The 24,854-nt window shown below is 35.4% G+C and overlaps 1 protein-coding gene across 2 annotated transcripts in view; it reads right to left on the reverse strand.

Moving 5' to 3' along the window:
* Positions 1–5,073: 5,073 nt before the first annotated feature.
* The window catches only part of EMB (embigin), a 42,564-nt gene continuing 22,783 nt past the window's right edge, over positions 5,074–24,854 (reverse strand). For both annotated transcript variants that reach the window (XM_081233896.1, XM_081233897.1), the window contains exons 3-9: positions 23,720–23,906; positions 23,403–23,491; positions 12,360–12,487; positions 9,270–9,549; positions 8,447–8,480; positions 6,054–6,108; positions 5,074–5,473 (exon numbers count right to left, since the gene is read on the reverse strand). In XM_081233896.1, coding sequence (XP_081090022.1) covers positions 5,456–5,473; positions 6,054–6,108; positions 8,447–8,480; positions 9,270–9,549; positions 12,360–12,487; positions 23,403–23,491; positions 23,720–23,906 — 791 coding nt within the window. In that variant the 3' untranslated portion in view covers positions 5,074–5,455. The remainder of the gene's footprint in view (positions 5,474–6,053; positions 6,109–8,446; positions 8,481–9,269; positions 9,550–12,359; positions 12,488–23,402; positions 23,492–23,719; positions 23,907–24,854) is intronic.

Here is a 24,854-nt window from a genome sequence, read left to right on the forward strand (position 1 = left end):
CCAATACCCTAAACAGGTTTCACTAGCATTCTCCCATTTGGGACATGAGAAATAATGAAATATAAATGTTACAGGTTAATCATGTGATTAAAAGTAATTTTGACAATGCTAGTCGTGAGTGATGTTCACTGATTTCATAAGTAAATTTTATTATAAGGGCATAATCAGGCATTCCTGATTTATTGAGAATTATATAGATATTATCATTATGACACATTAATCATGAAGGTAAGCAAGTCCAAAGAATTGTCTAGTTCATTTCACAGGCCATCAAAAACAGGACCTTCTTTCCCAGCTTCTCTTACAACTTGTGAATCACATTTTCAAATGCTGATACAGTTTAATCATACTACTTTTGAAAAGTAATAAATCTTTAAGCTTACTAAATTGTCTCATTATAGGCACATCTCTACAGTGAGACTTACCTGGCATTTGCTAAAGATAGGTCATTCCTTGGAGGTAAATTTCAAAGTGTTTATTACTCAAAATTGCAGATATTACTGCTGTGCCTAGGCTAGATCATCCATAAAGTACTTATCTCCTACGTACAGGCTAAAAATATGACTTACAGTCTGTTTTCTGTTTGTCCTGGTAAAATTACAAATAGCACTTTATTTCATTCTCAGTGTTTGGATGATACATTTTATGGTCACACTAGTTATTGAGAAAACAATGAAGAGTCTCAAACAGAAGTATACTGATTCCCCAGGACCACTGCAGGGACACAAGTATGCCACAGAATAGGTTCTATAAGCCTTAAGAATAAAATTATGGAACTTATTATTTAATTGACCATCGAAAGGAGTGAAATTTTTTTTAAAGAAAGACAGTTAATAGATAATAGCCTCATTTTTCTAAGAAGCACCTAAGTAGCAGGCCAAAGCTGTTCAACGTAGTTAAACCTAGACTCTTGAGGAGGACTCCTTGGATTTCAATCCCAGATCCAAATACCTAATCTCTCAAGCTTCAGTTTCCTCATCTATAAAAAAGTAGTTAATAGTTTCTATAGCATAAGGTGATGTGGAAATTAAATGAGATAACACATTTCAAAGTATTTAGCACAGTACCTGTCACATGCTAAGCACTCAACAAATGTGTTTATTACTATTTAATAATATGATATACCCTCAATAAAGAACTCAACTGATAAACTGAGCATGTAACTGACCTTTCAGGTATACTGCAAATACATTCCTAAATATCACGTGAAAGAAATGCACGTAGATAGTCCAGTTTTCTTTTTATCTATGCTAGAGAAGATAAATTCACAGTTAATTAATTAAAATCAAAGTAGATAGTATGTAAATATGTATAATTTAAGATTCCAAAATAATTGAGTCATTCATCTATTTTTCAGTCATTCAGTAAATATAAATTCAGAGAAAGCTATAATAGGTCAGTGTGCCTTTTAATTAATTCTGGAACACACACTTGAACTTGCTGCCACCTAAACATGCTAACGGGAAGTAAGTCCCTAATTCATTGCATAACTTGTTCAGTTAGAGAAGATTCATTTTCTATAAAGAAGTAGATATTCAGTAAATAATTTGCATAAATCTATTTAAATGCCTCAAAGATGAAAACCCAGGGAATAAGTGAGCAGAACTGACATTCTTTTTCTTTTGATGAATTTAATTAATGACAAACTTTCAGTGACCAAAACTAACCAACGAAAGCTTTCTAAAAAATATATTTAATACAGATTTTGAATTGGATTCTGAGATATTCTGAGGAACTCTTGAGGTACTCTGAGATATTCTTGAGGTATTGGCAGGGAGGAGGAAAGAGAAAGTTAGTGGAGTGGACACTAATATCTACAGTACCATGCAAAGAACTATAATTACTAAAATTCTTTATGTATATATAAAGTCAATACACTGTCTTATTAAAATAAAGGATAAAAATAAGGTTAACATTTGCACTGCCTATGAAAAATAAAGGACAATAGGAACTTTTTTTTTAAAGTTTTTTTGATGTGGACCATTTTTTAAGTCTTTATTGAATTTGTTATAATATTGCTTCTGTTTTATGTTTTGGTTTTTTGGCCGGGAGGCATATGGGATCTTAGCTTCCTGACCAGGGATCAAACCCGCACCCCCTCCATTGGAAGGTGAAGTCTTAACCACTGGACTGCCAGGGAAGTCCCAATAGGAATTTAGACAAGTTGAAAGCAACATACCCTGTATAATAGTTTAGGAATCAGAACTCCCTTTGCTCATTAGATTATTACACATTATTAAAATCTGACAGGACTTTTTGTTCTATTATTACTGTTTTTCAAAGAAGTAGAAGCAAACAATGAAGTTTTAAAGGCTTGTTTATCTCTGTTAAAATATTTTGTTTCAATTCTGATGTCATAATTTAGATTGTTCTTCTAAAAATAAGTATAAATGTATGAAATTTGATGTTTACCTATACATTTATCCATGCACCACACACTTCATGGCATCTCCAGTGTACCCTCTCTGTGGTAGGTACGGGATACAGAATTAAAAGCAGAATCCAGGAAGGAGACATATAAGTGCATATTTATAATACACGGTAATAAGCACAAAGAAACATGGAGTTATCTGAGCCCATAAGATGGCACATATTCAGCTGGGTATGAGGGATCTGCCAGGAAGTAACATCAGATTAAAGTCCTGAAAGCTGAACTTGAGTTCATCAAAAGGGGGGAGCACAGGGGGCAGCATTCTGGACAGACTCTCTCTATGTCAAGGCTAAATCAAGACAGTGGGAAAGGATTCACGGTTTGGAAAACTGCAATACTAAGATATGGCAAAGGTGAGCCTGTAGAGCTTTGTTATGGAAGCTGCCACATTAAGCTACATAGTGAGATTCATGGAAGCTGCCACATTAAGCTACATAGTGTTTCAGAAATATGGCCCAACAGCAATGCAAAAAATGATTAACTGAAGATGAGACTGAGGTAGGAAAATCAAGACCTTAGCTGTTGCAGCTGGCAAGCATGGAGTAGGGGAAGCAGTGGGTGGATTAATGAGCTATTAAAAAGGCCAAAGGAATAGAGATTCATGACTAATAAACATTAGTTAATAGAGAAGAAAATAGCACAATGAGCTCTAGGTTTTGGCCTGGGTAACTAGATGCTGAGAAAAAGGGGAAAGACTGCAAAGAGAAGATTTACATTACAGCATAAACTGAATATGAAAATATCTGGGAATTTTAAGACATCGTTAAATCTACTTATTATGCTGAAAAACTCTGTTAGCTAGAAAGATTGATAGAATTTCCCAAGGTGTCTAATATATAAACGTGGAGTAGTTTTCCTACTTCAGCCTTTCTGCTTGCTTAGTATTTTCAGTTGGTCATTTCAATTTACAATTGGTCATTTTTAGTTAATCCATTCATCTCCGTGAGGTTAGTTAATGGAAGTATTCCATTTTTAACCTAACAGTGGTGGAATAATTTTCTGGAAGTTCTCCAGAGAGACTCTGAAAAGCCAAAATTCAACTTTAATTTTCTGAGTACCTTTTCTGCTTAAAGTTACTGAAGTGAATTGTCTTTGCTAGGAAAATTAGCAAGCATTAACACTTAAAAATTCAATTTACTACATAAATATTTCATATTATTTTACATTGGGGCAGCAATTTTTCTTGCTTGAGAACCATTTTGTGGTGGCAAAAGAGAAGAATGCATACTGCATATGAGCTACAAATTGGGAATTTGTATATGTCCAGTCACAAATACATTGTTTTGAAATGGACTTAGTCAAATAGCAGGTCTGAATAATTTTTCACTGAATTCAACTTGTTTAGATTAATTAAGTGAACTGCTTGGTTGTCTGCCATCATATAGATACCACCCAAGATCATTTAATCAAATTAATAATTAATTAAACCAAAACAAATGCCTGGCTTATTGCTCTAAAACAAGAATAAGATGAAACCTCCCATTACTTAAATGATGTAGTCTAGTCAACAAAACTTGTGTCAACAGTTAACATGCTTTTACACAGAACACTGCTACAACAAAATGAGTAGCTTCCAAGTGACACTGTTTGTGTATTATTTATACTCGTAATATTTTCATCATTAGTTAAGATGCCATATAAAGTATAATTTTTCACTACCTGAATTTTATTATAATTTTCTCAGCCAGAACATCATATAAATGTCTAAAAAGTATTTTTTTCAAATAATTGAACACCTCTTTTTCAAGCTTTAATCCCCTAGTTACCAAGATCATGGGTTCTTTGCCCCCATCCCAAATCCTTCCCTCTTTGCCTATGATTGTTCTGAACCCTGCTGCACTGCGAGCAGGGGGACAGTGGACTCATCAGAACCAAGGGCCCCCCAGCAGGTTTCACATCACTGTCTTCAACCTAACCTAGTATCCTGCCATATGATGTTAATGTTACATTCAAAACCATTAACAACTTTTCATGTCTATTCAGATTTCATTGGACTTACATTGATTTTTATAAAATAGTTCAGTTATATATGAAATAGAAACAAAGTATTCTATTTTAAAGAAAAGTCTAAGTTACTGGCAGCAACACAGAACTGCTTTAGTACTTCTTGATTTCAGACAAAGGCATTAGTATTATAAACCAGTAATAATTCATTTTTAGATATTTAGCCAGCCATGGATACCAGGAAACCATGAAGCAAGGAAGCATGTCAGTAGCAGTGCTACATCCCGTCTGTGTGAACCTGTACCCTACAACATCAACACCAGCTGTCACTTAAGAAATCCAAAACCCATAGCTTTAAAAAACTGTTCTCCAGAAAGACTAAATATCACTTTAGCCTGGTGTGGGAAAACAGTGGCGATGAGTGGAATGAGATTGGGAAATCTGCTTCTGTGGTGATGGAGATTTGGGGCAAGTGTATGGTTTTATTTCCTTGCCTTAAACCAATATTTTTGTAGGAAAAGTATGTTTTTCTTACGGACATTGTACAGTAACCATCATTAACAAAGGTAGAAAGTGCTAATTTCCTCTTGAGGACACTTTTTTTCAATATGACTGAAGGATGAACTTTACATGAAAATTATTACAAATACCTCTACACCTAGTAAACATGATTGGGGAAAAAACCTTTTTAAGACAAATGGCAAAGAGTTTGTCTTTAATGAATTCTTTGGTTATAAACAGGTCTTGAGAGACATTTGCTCTGTGTACTATTTGGTTTTGCTGGTGTCTGTTCTGTGTGTCCCTTGAGGACTAGAATGAAATTAATTGTCCTGGGTTACAGCTCATAGAACATACTTAATACAATTTACCTTGCTTTAATGTAAAATAATAATAGAATGAAAATATATCTTTAGATCTGAAATAGCATGTATTATTTACAAAGCTACTGCTGAGCATCTTGCATAAACTTTTCATCCTTTTAAAAATAAAAATTCACATGTTCTTAACAGGAAGCAGAAACAAAGCTGAAATTCAAACTCTTTGACATCTTCCTGTCACTCTTGACATGATGTTTCTCATTCACTGGCCCACAGATTCCTGAGTTACATAAAGCATAATGAAACATAATTAGCATAACCTGGTTATTCTATAATAACTTACTATCACTTTAGCAAAGCAAAACTGTCTGGAAGAGGTGATCCAAACTACTGCCAAAACCAACAGTTCCTATTCTAAATACTCAAGGAAAAAAATGTTTATGAACTATGAAAATTTTGATTCTAATCAGTGAAGAAAATAAGCTAATATTGATTCATTCATAGCACCAAGTATATGGGAATATGTGACAATAAAATAGGAGAATCCAGAAAAACTGAGAAAGAAAAAAGACTACATAAAAAGTTGTAAAAGAAACTAGCCTGTAGTGACAAAAGAAACAATATATATCTGCAGTGTAATAGATTCACTTTTAGATTGGTTGTTATATGTTCTCTGGTGGAAAAAAGATGATTATTTTTGTGTAACTATGTATATTCTCCTATAATATTGTTTAAAAAAGCATATCCAAGCATATAGTGAATGACTAGGTCTTTTAAAAACTAAAAAATGTAGATGGATTAATAGCCTATGCATATTGAATTTTAGCTTTTATTTGGAATATCATTTTGAAGCAACTTACATTTTTTCTATGCCTGGGGGCATTATTTTCTATACCATTGCTATCATCTGATTTCCTGTAGAGAAAACAAGAAAGAAAGTTACTAGATGTTTACATTGCATAAAACTAAGGTCAGTACACCATCTATATCATGGCCATCGGGTTAAAATTTAAAAGGTCAATACAGACAGAATTTATTCTTCCTAAAAATGTTTTACTCATAGTGTTGATTTTATTTGTATGCCATTGCTTGGAGAGGAACTGTTGCCACAGATGACAGTGACAAAGGCCTGTTTCTTTTATGCAGAGGGAGAATTGCTTCTCCCCAAGCATGAGTGAAGGCTTGGGTATATAGCCTAACTTATATGTTGCTTTGACACATGCAAGATAATAGCCAATCAGGAGCTCAGCCAGTATGTGCAATACAGGTGCTGTAATTCAGTATGTCTATTACATTGAATTAGAGGTTAAACATGGTTCTTTATCTACCCAATGTGCATCAGAGTAAGACCACAATGTGGGCTCCAGATTCTTATGGAAAACTAAACTAGGTTACAAGGGTATATAATAAATACCCTTCTAGATGTTATTGGCAGGCTTGAGCTCATTAAACTAGTACCACCAGATAATAAATTCAACAACCTAATCAGCTGTCTAAAAATTGAGGGGATGGGGCAGGTAGGTTAAATATTGTGTGCGTTAAATATCTGGGTGGATCAGATAAATGCTGTTTGAAATGACTAGCTTGTTTTGATGTTATATGTTTATTTAGTAGTGTACTATTTTTAAAAGTCATTTTCACCAAGAAATTCTATGAATCACTGGTATCTAAACACACATATAAGCATCAAATATAAAATGTATTGATAAACAATATTCTCTGTAAAGAAAAATTTATCTGCTAAACTAAAAATTCTAAAAACAGCATTGGTGAAAAGTTGCTCTAAATGAGTACAAGTGCCCTTGATACTTAATTTAAATCTAAAGATACTGAAATAACCTAAAGATGAGAAATGTGACTGCAAGGGACTGGATAGAAACACCGGGGAGGCTGAGCTGGGAGAACAAAAGAATCCAGGCAAGACAGTAATTGTTTCAAATATCTGAATGACGGTCATGTTTTTTATATGACTCTGAGTATAAGAAAGGTAATCAATACATGGGAACCAGAAAGATAAAATGTTCAAATCAATACAAACAAGATGTCCAAGTTCTCCGGAAAGAGGTTCAGATTCCTTCCAACCATGAGAGTCTCTAAGACAACAGTTTTTTCCTATCTGGGGTTATGGACCTCCTGACCCATAAAATAATTATTTTATGCTCTTAATTATTATTTTATGCTCTTAATTTAGAAGTTCATATCCTGTCGATTTAAGTTACCTGCCATGTATGAACTGAGGAAAAAATAACTATTTAAATAATGTCGAATATCTGCATGACAGCTGTCCACCCCACTCCTGCTCTTTAACCGTGGCTATAGCACTCACACCTCAGAGTCCCTGTTGACTGAAAAAGATAAACTTCAGGTGTAATTTTGGGTTGGTAATGGTTGCTCAGCCCTCCCATTTCCTAGGTTTCTTTCGGCTCCTTTAATCTGGTCTCATTTTCTTGGTCCCCAGCCCTTGGCTGTGTTACTTGGACTTTAAGCACCTCTCTCACTGGACTCCACTGTCAGTTCTCTGGCTTGGTGGGTCCAGTAACTCCCACGTTCACCAAACCAAATGATATCCCTGGTAATTTTCTTCCTAGTTCTCCTCATGCTCAGCTCAACTCTAAACAAAGGAGACTGTAACAGAAATGTGGCACAATTTGTGTTCCTTCAAAAATAATGACACACAAGCCCAGTGATTTTCAACACTGAATTCTGAGAATCAGAATCAGTGATAGGCACTTTAAAGAAATACAGATGCCCAGGCACCAATTCCAGAGGTTCTGATCCGAGATATCCAGTTAGGTCTGAGTAGCTGTAATTTTAAGGAGCATCCTAAGTGATCAAAAATATAGCCAGGGTTGAGAATCATTGCTTTACACAAATAATACTTCCTTATGGTTCTTGAGTGCCTCCTGTGCATCAAAGCCTATGCTAAGGATTTTTACACATAGAAAGTCATTTAATCCAGAAACCTTATGTGGTAAGTAATATCATTAAACCCACTTTGTTGAAGAGAAAACTGAAGCACAGAGAGGTGAAAGTAAGTGGTGGAGGGGGATTCTATTGCATGCACGTAAATGCCAAATGCCATTCTTCACCACAACATGGACATCTACAGAAAATAACACACATTATATACTACGTTGTAAACTATGTTATATACTCTTGTACTTTTTTCCTCTAACTGCAAACATTTTATTTAATTTCATATTTATCTGTATTTTATGCATGTGAAAATTAATCTATAAAAAATAATACTTACAGCTGTTCAATTTGTTCAAATTCCTTCCCATCATCTGTGTAACAAAAGAAGAATTTAACTCTTAAGATTGGTTTATTAGTCTTACAAAGCATATATGCTCAATTCTACTTTCCCCTGAATTCAACATCTCTTGACTGCCTGTGCTGTTTTCCCTCTCTGGAATGAGAGAGATGGGCCCCATCAGACAGCTGCCCCTCCATCATGTCCACTCCTTCCCTGCTCTACCGACTTGCAAAATTGCCTGCAGTTTTGATCAAGCATAGTCTGGTGCCTGGGATCATCAAAAACAGAACTGACTGATTTGTAATTATTTAAGTTATGAAAAATTTAGTACAAAATCAGGAAAAAATACAGAATATAAGATAAATTTTCTTAGGGGACCATTGGTTTCTCAGTCTGTTATCCATCAGGCACAGGCTATGAAAACAGAAAGCTGGCAGGCAATGTCTTTTATGAGAATTTCAGAATGTTTGATTAAATGTTATAAAAAATGAGTTATCTAAATGAAATAATAATTGTTTGTCTTTGAGATCTTTTATATTAAGCTAATGCCGAATTTTCCAATATTCCAGTACCAATGCACATATCACTTAATTGGTGTGCTGGTCCCAGTAACACCAAAGAAAAGGGAAAAAAGGTATATTTTAACATTAAAATTTTATAGGAAGTTGATACAGAAGACCATCAATATAAGCTCATAGCTCACTGTCACCATTGTTATTAACATAAATACCACTACAAAAAACAAAAGTTAGATTTTTCTCTAAAGCCACCATAATGGATTGTCATAACATGAGAATTATCTAAAAAAAAGAAATCCTACCTGAGTGCTTCTTTTTCTTTTGGGTGTACATTTCACAAAGCAGAATAATAGCCACTAAAAGAACAACCTCAGCAGCTATTGCAAGAAATGCTTTGAGGGGCACCCAATAACTCAGCACGACAAGTTCAATGTGATCTTCACTCTCGCCTAATTGGAATATTGCATGGCACCAGTAAGATCCCTGATCTTCCTCTGAAAGTTGCATTATCTTGAGCCTTGTTTCATTAGCATTTTTTCCATTGATCACATACTTATTGTTCATTGGAACACCAACAGGAACCTAATAGAAGGAGACATTAAAATCCATTCCTATCATATTGCATAAAAGATACATGTCCTGAATGATCTAGTTTTGAGTGAAAGCTACAAGATAGTACCAAGAAAACTGCTTACCAGAAAAAGGGCATATTAGAGAATTCCCTGGTGGTGCAGTGGTTAAGAATCCGCCTGCCAATGCAGGGGACAGGGGTTCGGGCCCTGGGCCAGGGCAACTAAGCCTGTATGCCACAACTACTGAGCCTGTGCTCTAGAGCCCACTAGCCATACCTACTGAGCCCCCGTGCCACGACTGCTGAAGCCCGCGCACCTAGAGCCCATGCTCCACAACAAGAGAAGCCACCGCAATGAGAAGCCCGCGCACCTCAACGAAGAGTAGACCCCGCTTGCCGCAACTAGAGAAACCATGCGCGCAGCAACGAAGATCCAATGCAGCCAAAAATAAATAAATAAATTTATTAAAGAAGGGAGCACATTAAAGTATGTGAGAAGTTATACATACAGAGCTCAAGTCTTACCATAGTTTGATCTTTCAAAGGTAGCAAACAAAGGAAAAGTACACTTTGCTTTAACTACTTAGCACTGAATGTTTGAAACTACAGTGTGCAAGTCATTGTGGGTAAATATTCTATGAGAATTAGAAATACAGAAATTTTCCAGCCATCTGGGTTTCATGTTACAATCCCTGACTAGTTCAAAATACTTCCTCCTTCACAATTTCAGGCATACATTCATTAAATCAACTACTAAATTAATGAAGCTATTATATCTGATCATTCCTGTAAAGGAAGCTCACTGGCTCATGACATTGGGAGTTCCTCAAACTGGAACCGAAGACAAAATCTTCAGGCCTTTGAAGCTGATGTAGAAGAAATGGTAGAAATCCCTGTAAGCCTGGTATACATGGTGGTCTGCGCACCTTCTGTCTTCTCATAGCTGAATTTCTCTCTCTCTCTGACACGTTGGCTTCTGAGATTCACTGGGTTTTCCTCAGCCTTTTAAGATCCATACTAAGCTATTTGGTGGCTGATTTATTTAATCCATTAAATTAAATTTTATTCTCAGGCCATTTGATGCCTTCATTGCTCTATCACTCAACTGCACTGCTCAGTAAATGCTAATTTGCATACAAATATTCTTGGAGGTTATCTGATGAAGAACTGTCTGTGAGTTTATTATTTGCCAAAAAAATTATAGCAACCTGGCTCACTGTGTGCACAGCATTGCCTGTGATGCTTGTTACAAATGTACTCTCTCTAACTCAGAGCTGATAAATCAAAGTTCTGCATGTTTAATAGGTGCCCCAGGTGAGTCTGATGCAGATGGTTCGCCTACTTTTTGAAAAAACACTTGACCTAAAGTTTTGACTTGCACCATCTTCCCTGCACTTTTCTCATATCCTAATATAACCCATGCTTAGGGCCAAATTGAGAGAAACTTAGTATAGAAAATGGAGAGAAGCACAGACTACATTCTAAAAGTTTAATATAATTAGACAAGCTTTTTTTTGTCTATTATCACATATGCATAAATAAATTAGGCTATGTAATTCAAAAACTATGTCTGTTACTTGTTTTTACAAATTTACATGCTCTTTAAAAATATTTCCATACACAAAATGACTGCCTTTCCTAATCATCAATAACAAGATAGTACAAATAATGATAGTTTAAGTCTACTCCTAAGTGATTTGGAGCTATCTCTTTGACAACTCAAACCAATCACAGAATCAGTAACTCACCCTTTTAAGTCCTTCCCTCTGTCGTCGTCAGCAGTCTACAATAGCATCAGTATTGTCTAAGAAGGAATTTAATATTTCACTAAGATCTACACTGTCTCATACCGTTCCTTCTAGAATTGCCTTTACAAGACTTCAATTTCAATGCTCATTAGCAACAGGGCAATAAAAGGGTGTCCCCTAAAGGACAATGTCCTAAATTTCCCTGCTATTTGGGAGGAAGAAAACCAGAAATGATTTCTTAAGTACTCATGTTTTTCTTAATATCAGCTCTTTGAAAAGCCATTAATTCTTTTTTTTTTTTTTTTTTCTTTTTTTTGCCGTACGCGGGCCTCTCACTGTTGTGGCCTCTCCCGTTGAGGAGCACAGGCTCCAGACGCGCAGGCTCAGTGGCCACGGCTCACGTGCCCAGCCGCTCCGTGGCATGTGGGATCTTCCCAGACTGGGGCACGAACCCGTGTCCCCTGCATCAGCAGGCAGACTCTCAACCACTGCGCACCAGGGAAGCTCCATTAATTCTTTAATAGGAATTTAAAGTATTTGGTTTCCCTTAGGTCTCTGGAAGTCCAAAAGAGGTCAGTGACACTAAAAGAACCTAGAACCTGAGTTTAAGTTACCAAATTTTCATTCTTTTCTCAGATGCTGCCAGTGTATTGCATTCTATCACAAATGTTTCCAGAGACAGAAACAGGAAAAGAAAACTCCCTTTCTTTTTTCTAGTTACTCTCATGAAATGATAAGAAAAAAAAGATTCTTTTTTGTTGGGGTTATATCTAAACTTGTCAACTAAAAATGAATTGTAACTTCCTTTCATAGAATTTTAATAAATTCCTAAATCTAAAAAACAAAGTACCACTTAATGAAACATTAAGAGTATCTTCAGATGTATAATGTAATATGCTAAAAACACCAAATGACAGCTCCATTCATCACTGTTCTTTCTTCATGAACACATATTAAGGAACAAGATAACAGAAGTATAAAGTCCTAAGAACTGTGAGTGTATTATAATCTTATTATTTATCAAATAAAAGTTTTTATTTTGTTTTCTTCAAGTCAAAGAAATATGATCTTACCTGTACACTCCCATTACTACTGTACCAGGTCCAATTTAAAGGAAAACAGTTTTGACATTTACACATCAAGACAACTGAATCCCCTACATAAGTGATCAACGGTTTCTTTTTTTCATGAAGTTCAGGGACTAAGAAAAATGGAGAGAAATGTATGTTACTGAAAGAGTTTGAATAGGGGGAATGTATTCAAGTAGAATATAATTTCTCTTTTCATTTTTTCACTAATATATGATTTTATTTCTGTAGTTTTAGTTCTATATAAAATGAACTAATTTACAGTATAGTTATCTATAGTTAGGACATATAGTTGTAGTAGGTAGATGGTGCAATATAATTGTCAGTAATATAGAAACAGAAGGAAGGTCTTCTATTATTGGGCCAATAACAATTACAAGTATTGTAATAGACTGTTACATGCTTTGGATAAGAAAGAAACTTCATGTTTTCAAGACTATTCTTTCTTCCCACCTACTAAGTTACGTTAGAGCAAATATTTTTTCAAAGTTCACCCTTAAATGGCACTCGAGTGAGGAGACAAAATTTTCAGGATTTAAAATTTTTATTCGACACAGATTTATGAAAAGAGTTGGAGAAGATGGGAAGATGAGAAAGGAGCAAAGGAAATTTATGAGAAAGAGAAAAGAATAGGAAAGAAAATGAGATAAAAAATACTTTCATGCAGTTTTGTAGGAAAAAAATAAAAACTAATATTCATTGTGATAAATTTCTTAAAGTTTGAAGCAGATGCCATTAGTAACAATAAAAATGAGCATTGAATTTAGAAAAATTAAGTTTTAAGGCTATGGATAACTTGGTAAAGAAAATTAAAGCATAACAACATAAGCAAAGCAATAAAAAGCCAACCAGCAGCTTCCATGGTGAAATCAGTTCCTTCTGATTGACCTCAAAGGATGTATTATAAAATGTACACTTTTATGGGAGACAGACTTATCAACAAAGATGACTTTTGTTGATTTTTTTTTCTTTTACTAATTTTAGCAGGTTTTGTGTTTTGTTTTTCCTTTTTCTTTTTTTTTGGTTTTCTAGCAGAGAGACAATGTCTAAATTTTTAATACTGTGTTGACAAATTTTATAGACACTGTTTGCTACTCACTTGTTATCCTATTTTTAGATTTTATTTTGGGGAGGGTCAGGGTGGAAAATGGAAAGATCAATTTTAATTGCTAAAATTAAGTTTCCAGATTAAATACATTTTCTAAACACTCTTGGCTTTCTACTACCAGAAGAGTATTGGGCATTTGCTGGATGTATGAATTGTAAAGATGAGGAAGGGGGAAATAATTGGTAATAACTGGAAAAGAAATTCTGACTTCTATAACCACTTGTATAGGGGTAAAGATAGGGTTGGATTTCTTCACAGGTTCTGTCTTTAGGTGATAATGTTACAGTGATGAGTGTTGGAAGTCTTCAGTTTTCCTTATGGTTTAACGTGGGCCTAAATACAATTGCACATATCACCCCCTCCTTCAGCAGCAATGCTGACCAGCAGAGTGTTGAATGAGGCACTGCTAATAATAAAGAGATGCAAATAAGGAAGGTATATCACCACTGAAAGTGTAAATCATAAGATGACAGAGCAATCTATAAGTCAACGGTTCTCATACTTTTCATAACCAAGGAAGTATGTTTTGATAAAACTGAATGATCTACAATTTTACATTACCCAAAGATGTAAACTACCAATCAGAATTTATAATCACCCCACTAATAGTTTATGAGCACCTAGTAAGGTACCACTAGGGTACTCCTGAGGTAGGAGAGAAGTGAACACATGTGACTGGCATGACTGAAGTCATCCCAGCCAAAAGAAATTGGTGAGTTGATCTTGCCAGAGGATATTCTGAACACTCCTTTTGAATGGCTACTAGTGTCCCACACTCCTTATTGGTCACCATTAGGCTGAGGGACACTAAGGGAAATGTGGTTAATATGTGTCCATTTCAAAGATCAATGAGCGTTTGTAGTCAGCACAATGAGACAATGATGTGACAAACATATAAGATTTGGGTCCAGGAAATATTTGAATTAGAATTATAGCTTCAGTGTTACTAGTGTTGAGGACATAGGTTGGTCATACCCCTCTACAATGTTACTGTAAAGAATTAAGTACACAAACACAATATATGAAGGGCTGGTGTAGAGCAATACCACAAAATTCGAACTTCTGTTGTCATCATGTACTGGTACTGCTTTTCTTAATTGAGTTTTCGTACAATTTGTAATGCCCACGGCCTTCCTACATTAGCCAGCTTAATGGCATGGATTGTTGTCATGTGCAAGAATGATTTCTAGGCCAGTTGGCCATGTGGAACAGAGAAGAAATAAGACACAGAATAAAAGGAGAACTGGAAATTCACCCGAATTCATTCAGAACCATAGGAATGTATAAAAACACTCCCAAATGTGGAAAAGGGTCCAAACTGAGCCATTTACAGAACACTCAGCCCATCTGAGAAAGGCGATTAAAAGAGATTAAAATGATAAAAAATAAAAGATGAATTCACAGGAGACAAGGCCCAGAAGAATGAAGAAACGGTAGCTTTGAGATGCTGGAGGTGGCACCAATCCATCCTTTAATAACATATATTAAAAAACTTTTCAGTGAAGCTGTAAAACAAATTCTGCTGCTTGAAACACTTATGCAAGTCCTTGGCTAAAGCAGATGAATAAGAGTTTGTGGAGAGGAACCAAGATGGGAGAGTAGAAGGACGTGCTCTCACTCCCTCTTGCGAGAACACCAGAATCACAACTAGCTGCTGGACAATCATCAACAGGAAGACACTGGAACTCACCAAAAAAAGATACCCCACATCCAAAGACAAAGGAGAAGCCACAATGAGACGGTAGGAGGGACGCAAGGTTGCCCACTCTCACCACTCTTATTCAACATAGTTTTGGAAATTTTAGCCACAGCAGTCAGAGAAGAAAAGGAAATAAAAGGAATCCAAATCGGAAAAGAAGAAGTAAAGCTGTCACTGTTTGCAGATGACATGATACTATACATAGAGAATCCTAAAGATGCCACCAGAAAACTATTAGAGCTAATCAATGAATTTGGTAAAGTAGCAGGATACAAAATTAATGCACAGAAATCTCTGGCATTCCTATACACTAATGATGAAAAATCTGAAAGTGAAATTAAGAAAACACTCCCATTTATAATTGCAACAAAAAGAATAAAATATCTGGGAATAAACCTACCTAAGGAGACAAAAGACCTGTATGCAGAAAATTATAAGACACTGATGAAAGAAATTAAAGATGATACAAATAGATGTAGAGATATACCATGTTCTTGGATTGGAAGAATCAACATTGTGAAAATGACTCTACTACCCAAAGCAATCTACAGATTCAATGCAATCCCTATCAAACTACCACTGGCATTTTTCACAGAACCAGAACAAAAAATTTCACAATTTGTATGGAAACACAAAAGACCCCGAATAGCCAAAGCAATCTTGAGAACGAAAAACGGAGCTGGAGGAATCAGGCTCCCTGACTTCAGACTATACTACAAAGCTACAGTAATCAAGACAGTATGGTACGGGCACAAAAACAGAAATATAGATCAATGGAACAGGAGAGAAAGCCCAGAGATAAACCCACGCACATATGGTCACCTTATCTTTGTTAAAGGAGGCAGGAATGTACAGTGAAGAAAGGACAGCCTCTTCAATAACTGGTGCTGGGAAAACTGGACAGGGACATGTAAAAGTATGAGATTAGAACACTCCCCAACACCATACACAAAAATAAGCTCAAACTGGATTAAAGACCTAAATTTAAGGCCAGAAACTATCAAACTCTTAGAGGAAAACATAGGCAGAACACTCTATGACATAAATCACAGCAAGATCCTTTTTGACCCACCTCCTAGAGAAGTGGAAATAAAAACAAAAATAAACAAATGGGACCTAATGAAACTTAAAAGCTTTTGCACAGCAAAGGAAACCGTAAACAAGACGAAAAGACAACCCTCAGAATGGGAGAAAATATTTGCAAACAAATCAATGGACAAAGGATTAATCTCCAAAATATATAAACAGCTCATGCATCTCAATATTAAAGAAACAAACAACCCAATCCAAAAATGGGCAGAAGACCTAAATAGACATTTCTCCAAAGACATACAGATGGCCAAGAAGCACATGAAAAGCTGCTCAACATCTCTAGTGATTAGAGAAATGCAAATCAAAACTACAATGAGGTATCACCTCACATCAGTTAGAATGGGCATCATCAGAAAATCTACAAACAACAAATGCTGGAGAGGTTGTGGAGAAAAGGGAACCCTTTTGCACTGTTGGTGGGAATGTGAATTGATACAGCCACTGTGGAGAACAGTATGGAGGTTCCTTAACAAACTAAAAATAGAATTACCATATGATTCAGTAATCCCAATACTGGGCATATATCCAGAGAAAACCATAATTGAAAAAGACACATGCACTCCAATGTTCATTGCAGCACTGTTCCAGGTCATGGAAGCAACCGATGCCCATCAACAGACGAATGGATAAAGAAGTTGTGGTACATATATACAATGGAATATTACTCAGCCATAAAAAGGAACTAAATTGAGTCATTTGTTGAGACGTGGATGGATCTAGACACTGTCATACAGAGTGAAGTAAGTCAGAAAGAGAAAAACAAATATCGTATATTAACTCATATATGTGGAACCTAGAAAAATAGTACAGATGAACCAGTTTGCAGGACAGAAGTTGAGACACAGATGTAGAGAACAGACGTATGGACACCAAGTGGGGAAAACCACAGTGGGGTGGGGATGGTGGTGTGCTGAATTGGGCGATTGGGGTTGACATGTATACACTGATATGTATAAAATTGATGACTGATAACCTACAGTATAAAAAAACAAACAAAAAAACAACTAATACTAAACTTTCTTTGGGTTATTTGTATGGAAATATGTTAATATAAATGTTTCAGACATTACATGAAATTTCTAAAAATCTTATATGTTCTGGTATAATGTTATAAGTCATAATTCTAGTTATTACTTTAAAATGTATATCTCAGAAATAACTAAATTTCCTTGTCAATTGCATTATTATGAACTTTCATCAAATCTTTAACCGTGGTCATTTTTAAGTCTTTTGTCATTTACAGACAGTTCTGGGTGTACTCTGATGCTTTTCAAAAATGTTCCTATAAAAGGGTTTCATATTCAAGGAATTCATGGAAAAGACTGACAAGTACAGGTTTCTGGTAACTGACTATACTGCTGAACTGAATGAATAAGCATTTTCAGAACTCTAATGGAAAACTGATGAATTCATAAAAGTGCTAACAAAAGATCAAGATGAAAAAAAATTACATGGAACTGAGTGAACTGATGAGGATGATTATAATTTTTGTTACTTTCTGTTTGAATTAAAAAAAAATCCCACAAGGACTCAGAGGTAAAAAAAAATACAAATCAATTTTCACTGCAAAGTAAAGGAGCTGTTACAGTGGAGGATTACTGGACTGAATGTCAATATTATGACATAGTATTAGTGTGTTTCGTGTGTGATATTTGAAATCACTGTTGCTTTTGTGGTGGTCATCCATTTACAATGCTTGGTGTCAGTTTATTTATCTCTTGTAAAAATAAAATACAGTATGTATGTGTGAGTTGTGAGCAAAAAAAAAAAAGTTTGTATAAGGATTACAATTTAAGTATAAATTAGAACAATTTCAATCAGGGGACCTAATTACGGCTCCTTACCATAAAAAGAAATGAAATTGGTTAAAAGTTAAAAAGAAATTATTGTTTCCAGACCTATGTAGTATATGGAGCAGAAAGAACAAATGGAATAGTACTTTACATATTATTATAAAACCTAAGAATAAAAAGGAAACAGCCCATTCACCACATACTGGATTTAATAAGAAAAGGCAAGAATAAAGCAAGTAATAATTTGATACACCATGAGCTAAATTTTTAAATAATATACACATGTTTTTATGATAAAAGTTTTTTATAATAAAAATTAGTTTGGTTCAATTTCCTCAGTCTGCAGCTACCCCTTCAGGGCCATTTGTAGACCCAGACAGCACTCTAATGGAGGAACCAATATAAGAAAAGTGGAAGCAACTCTAGGATCAAAGAGAAAAGGTTGACCATACGTACTGAGATATTACCATAACAACTATATTTTAAGTTCCTGAAAAACAAGACAATAAGTTTAAATGTCAAAATGTTAAAGGCCTAAATTAGGCTGAGCCACAGAACATATTTTGTTTCATTTCTCTTATGGTAGAGCTAGTTTTCTCACTAGACACTGGAGGCAAAGGCAGCAGAAGTCTGGGCAGTGGTCTGGACAGAAGTCCTTGGTGATCTCGGTATTAAATTCCCTCCTCTCATTCAACCCTCCAGTTTTCCAGTCCTAGAGAGGAAGTTAGTCCTGGATTGGTCATATTCCAGGGCACAGATTGGGTCTTGTTTTCTAGGGCTGGGGATTTGGAGATATAAATAACTCAGCCTCATGCTCAGCATGTGTCTTCTGGTTCAGATGGGTATATCCTCCTATCTAGAGTAGTAAGTACCAAATTGAGCTTGGACTGTGAAAGAATAGATGACTCTGCTTTGGTTTAAGGTTAGTAAGACCTAACTGAGAAAAAAGGAAGCCATCTAAGGATTATAGCGAGGTTTGTGGCCAAGGCTGGCCAATAATAAGATGTTACTTTTCTTTGGTGTCTCTGTTTTGTGTATATTTACACATTTGAGATTTGTTGTGAAGAGGAATGATTGGACCAGGTGAGAATGGAGTTGTTCTTGGGTCTACTGACAAAACACTATTGGCTTAATAGCACTTTCTAATCATACTTCATTCCAATATTCCCAGCATCTGGTGTGGTTTTATTACTAAATGAAGTATGAGAACACAGAAGCACTTGAGGGATAAAGTCCCACTTGGAAAGATCAACCCTACTTTAGGAGAGGCCTCAACTAAAGGCCTGCAGATTAAGTAGAGATTTGAGCTTGGCTAAAACAGGGATTTTTTTCTGAAGCCACAAGTTTCCTTCCAAACCTCCAATGGAGCAGAGCCACCCTTCTTGAGTTCCACATGGAGAGATACAACATGTACATATTTGGCACTGCTTATTGATAGTGTGGCTCTGGTGCAGTACTTCTAGAGCCAGGCTAGGCTCACCTTAAAACAAACACTGCTTTGAAGGCAGACCGCAAAACTGGTTTTGTTGAGCACTAGTTAAGGGCAAGTTTCTGCTTTCCCAGCTTATGGATCTCCCAGATATCTATCCTGTTTCTCAATTTCAGCATGCTTCTTTCTGGAAATCATGCTTCAGCAGGGAAATATGTGTTGAAATATGATCAAAATATTGAAATCCACCCACAAGCTAAGAATCAAAAGTAGAAGAAAGGTAACATTTGAGGGGGGAAACATGCCAGAAGATACAATGGTCTGCAGTAAGCCTCTAAGAGGCACAGGCTTGGGAAGCATAACTGGTAGCTGAAGGGTGCTTTTCAAGAAAATCTTGGGTATTTTGAGGTTTGGGTGAGGAACACATGGGTATGCTATTAAACCATCCCAGTTAAATGTTAAGATTTGGGTACAGACAGCAGATAACTGACAGTGACTGAGGGATGCCACAGAGAAACAAAACCCACATTCTATTTTCTTTTCATCTCTTCTGTTTCCTTGACTATGCCGTAAACTAATGGCCAAGATGACATTAAACACTGCTCTATTATGCTTTATATGGCTGATAACAGTGGAACATTAATTTGTTCAAACTTCTCCAGAGGTAACAGTTGGTTCTGGGCTTCTGCTTATATTTAGAAATATTTATGAATAGGAGGACAGTGATAGAGCAGTCTAATGTGTCCTTTTGACCCTTTGGAACTCTGGATAAAGTAGGACACACAAAATCTTGGGGTTGAAAGAATTCAAGTTTAAAGATGGTGAAATTGCTAATTCAGACTCGTGTCTAGGAAGGTGAGGTTTAGGAACTACTCAGTGAAAGTGAAAACCCTATGGAGTTGTAAATCTTAGAGATTTATATTTGCATATTTATGGACTAGAAAACATTAGCCTGTGTCATTTTTGGCTCAAGGATGTTTAGGTGTTATCAAATTAGGAAAAAGATTCTTCCATATAGTCAAAGACAGCTAACTAGGTTTCAGCACTGGCGTTTGAAGCTTAAGTTCAAACTGATTCTATTACTATGCTCTTCCATTTGACTCCTTGGATGCTTCCCAGTGAGGACAGATGGCTGGGTCAAGGCAGGTTTCATAGCACTTGGTACTATCAGAATCTCACCATGTCTTCCAAGAAGTTCTACGTCCTATTCCTTATGCTTTACCAACTAAGTTTCTGCATCTTTTTACTAAGAGATTTTAACATTGATGGTTATTATAGAAATTTTCAGCATCTACCTCAGAATATTTGACCTACTACTAAAATACATTGCAGACCATCACCCATCTTTCTTGGTGAAAGGCAGTCAGTGACATTAGCAGTTGCAAGCTTCCAGTGTGACTTTTGCTTTCTCCCCTATACTGTCATCAACAGCCAAACACACAAAGTCAGCAGGGTTTTCCACACTGTACTAATCAGTGATGTTAAGGCCCTTTTATAATCTTGTAGTAATAAATCAACCAGTTCCCATAAAGGCAGAAGGAGGGACTTTGCTGATAAATTGTTCTGAGGACTCAGGCTCACGCACTTTAGTTGACTCGTGTGATCAATAGCAGAATTTTTTTTTTTTTGGCTCAATTTTAAAGGGAGGATAAAACAGGCTTTTCATCCACGCTCAGTTGAAAAGATAATCCTCTTCTTAGGAAAAGCCGTAAGCAATCCATGTGGAGAAAGAGTAAAATAGGATATTTGTAAAAAATATATATATACTATTCTAGAAGCCTTATAAGATCTAATTAAATAATAACTATAATATGAATTGTTCTGCAGATGCCTTTAAATTGTACTCAAATGAAATGATTCCTCCAAGCAATATTCAACTTAGATAAATTAAAGAGAATTATTATTTTACCAAAGAAAATCTGGAAGGGCCCAACTTATTAATTATATAAAAATCTTTAAGATATAGTACATACTTAAAAGTTACATTGTTAAGTGGGCATTTAAAACAAATAAACTGAACTAAACTGCTTTAAGAAAACTATAAAAAGCAAAAATGTAAATATTCAGTGGCTCTTTGCATTCCTCAAGCACTTGATTTCAAACCTAGACCTTGTGTAGGTGCTTCTGACACCAGCCAGCATCAACCTAGTTACTCAAAATAGATACAGATCAAGAGGCCTTCTTTAAGACTACTTGGCATTAAATTTATTAGTACACTGAAAACTAAAATGCTTCTGTTAATCTTCACATTAGAGACTAGAATGATGACTTCCAAGTAATAATTTAAGTAATTTATCATAACAGTGCTAATAAGAAAAAATGTAATATATTCGATATTTAAACTTTGAACTAGTACATATTTCTAGAAAACAGTGCTATTTAGAAGAGGGGAAAAAGCAATTTTTAAAGTTGAATCTCCTGGAGGCACTTTGAGCCTCAAGATTTGATGAGTATTTCCTCAAGACCTGTAGGCCTTCTTTACACATTTAAAGGAGACACATAAAATGCGTACTAGGATTGTGTGTTTGTGTGTGTGTATGTGTGTCCATGTGTTTAGTATCTGTTAGTTCATTAGGATGGCAAGGCGGGGGCAAGAGAAAAAGACTGAGGAAAGAAAAAGAAAAGGGAAGGTAAGAAAAGGAATAAGGGAAGGAAATGTATATGATATATCTATCCTTCACTAGGTTAAATTTGGCAAATGGAGGAAAGAAGGTTAAAAGAGAATGTACATGACCAAAATAATCAAAAGATGATAATAGTTTCTGCCTCTGCAGAGACCAAAGTGCATAAATACAAGGATTTATTATATTTACCCAGTAGGAATATTTATAAAACCACAGGAAGGAAATGAGTCTGAGTGCAGAGGGACTACAGGGAGGGATGAAGGAGGGGACCATCTGAAATCATGGCAACGATGAGTCAGGCCATTCTGCTATTGATGGGACTTTGGGGATAGAATTCGTATTTTGTCATAGCAGCTAGCTGGATTTCACAAATTTTAGGAAAAAGAACAATTTCTCATGTGTGCTGGTAAATTAATGTGAAGCAAAGCCCAAGATAGTTAATATGGCAACAGACTGCATTTCCCAAATACCAGCAGGGACAGTGATATTCACTTACCTATCAGAGAATATGGGTTTTTCATGAAGATAATTACCCAACTTGAACAACTAGTCTCTATTATGAGATTGAGACCTTTAAAGTTTTGGTTTAATGATGGTAAGAGTAAAATACTTTGAGTTTATTTTTTCCTGTGGGGGAGAACTGTGGATTACATTCTGGGGTTTGTCCTTACTTGATGAAATCAAAAGCAGGCAACCTCTGTGCATCTCCAAATTATTTTAAAATTTTATGGGTTCCTGAAATCCCAAGTCCTGGAGCCACGGATATGGAACACCAAAGCATATTCTCACAGTCTAGGAGTGCAATAACTCAGACACCTAGAGGAGTATTATAAAAGGTCTGAGTTTGGAGGGCTAAATAAATAAGTAAATTCAAGAGACTGCTACAAGAGAGGTACAAATAACGTGGCAGCCTGGTCTTTCAAACTAAAACCTGTGTTTTAAACTGGGGGAGGGAGCACTGGGAAGACACTGTGAAGCTCCATTTTCAAGGTCACCACTTATGATTCAATAGAAAGCACATGATTCCTTTTTTTTAGCTGTATTTTTAGTATTGTAATAATAATTTTAAAATTTGAGGATTTATTTGTTTATTTTTTACCACAACAATTATTTTGTGAACACAACAGGATTTTAGATGATGGCATAAGATCCAAGACCTTTACATAATGGTAAAGATTTATTTCAGCACAAAAACTAGATATTTTCTTCCCAACAAATTTGAGGATTTAGAATTCTAAGAATATAATGCTAAAGTTATTACTCTACAAATTATTAGTACTGACCTTTGAAATTAAATGTGCCCCTTTGTTCCTTTTTCTCCTCAAAGAAACAAGAATAACTTCCCATTTGTTCGCTATTAACGATGGTGAACCTAAAGATAATTTAAGTTATTAATACAGGCTTAGTTCTCAAAAAACTCTCCTTAATGAAAATGACTCAGCCATTAATCAAAATTTAAAGATGAAAAAAATTTTGTAAATGTGCAAATTAGAATATTAGCATAACATTCAAGTGACAGCAAAGGAAAGAATGCTCAGTCAGGAAAATATTTAGAATTTAATTTCATCTAGCCATACAGGTTAAAATTTTGTTTACTCACATGTATTGGGTATACAGGATGCTTCCTGTTGCATTGATGAGATAATTATTCTCAAGTAGTTCATCACCTTTTCTCCAAGTCACATTTACTGAATTCAAATCTCCAGATGTCATGAACTGGCATGTGAGTTCTATATTAGAAGGTCTTTCTAAAGTGATATTTTTTTCGACTGGCATATTGGAATGTTCTGTTAACCACAAAAGAAAACAAACAAACAAAAAGATGTTGTAAAAGTTACATTTAGGGGAAATCCAAGATATAAAGAAGTTTAAATAATCAACAATAGGGCTATATCAGCAGTTTCCTAATGTAACATTCCTTTGAAGAATTATTCCTCTGTAACATATATTTAGTTCCCTTTATTATTTTCTTTCATAGGCACAGCTGAAGAAAAGTTTTGTTACAATAGTAATGGACTCACAAAAGCCTAACGCTGTGATCTTAATCTGCTTAAACTCACTAGCTGACAAGGATATAGGGGGAAGAGTACTGTTTAAAGAAGTGCCATGTGCTCTGACAGTGTAGAAACAGTACAACTGTAGAAACAAACAGAAACTAGTAAGGAGAGATAGGAGTGACTGTTTCAACTCCTTTCAGTAATCATGTTATTGGTAGTTACTACAAGAAAGTGTGTAATGTGGGTTTGTGTGATATACTAATTCTATCATTCCCAGTCTTCTAACTCCTTAAGAATTTGTAGGGATGGGATAAAGATACAGTCGTGAGACAGAAGAATTTAAATAAACATCTTGCAGTTCTGAATTTTCACTGCATTTGAAATATCAGTACAAAGCCATTAGGTGATATATCTATATATAAATATGTAGATATAGATATTGATATATATATCCAACTTAGAGCCAGCTTTTTAAAATTTTGAACAGTGGTAAATAAAAAAATATCAAGTAAGCACACTGCTCTTCCTATACTAAATGTACAACTGGTAACCAAATAATAAAGGAAGATAACTTTCTCTTTATAGAATTGCAGCAAATAAATGAAGAAATCATAGAAATACAGTACAATGATGCAGGAAACCCCGGTGAATCATGAATCCAGTCATTTTGCATCAACTGCTGCAATCATCTCAAAAACAGAATTGTGTGTCTCCTGAGGAGGAACACCCCACTACCTA

Source organism: Mesoplodon bidens, assembly GCF_964165515.1.
Source record: "Mesoplodon bidens genome assembly, chromosome: 4".
Taxonomy (NCBI): Eukaryota; Metazoa; Chordata; class Mammalia; order Artiodactyla; family Ziphiidae; genus Mesoplodon; species Mesoplodon bidens.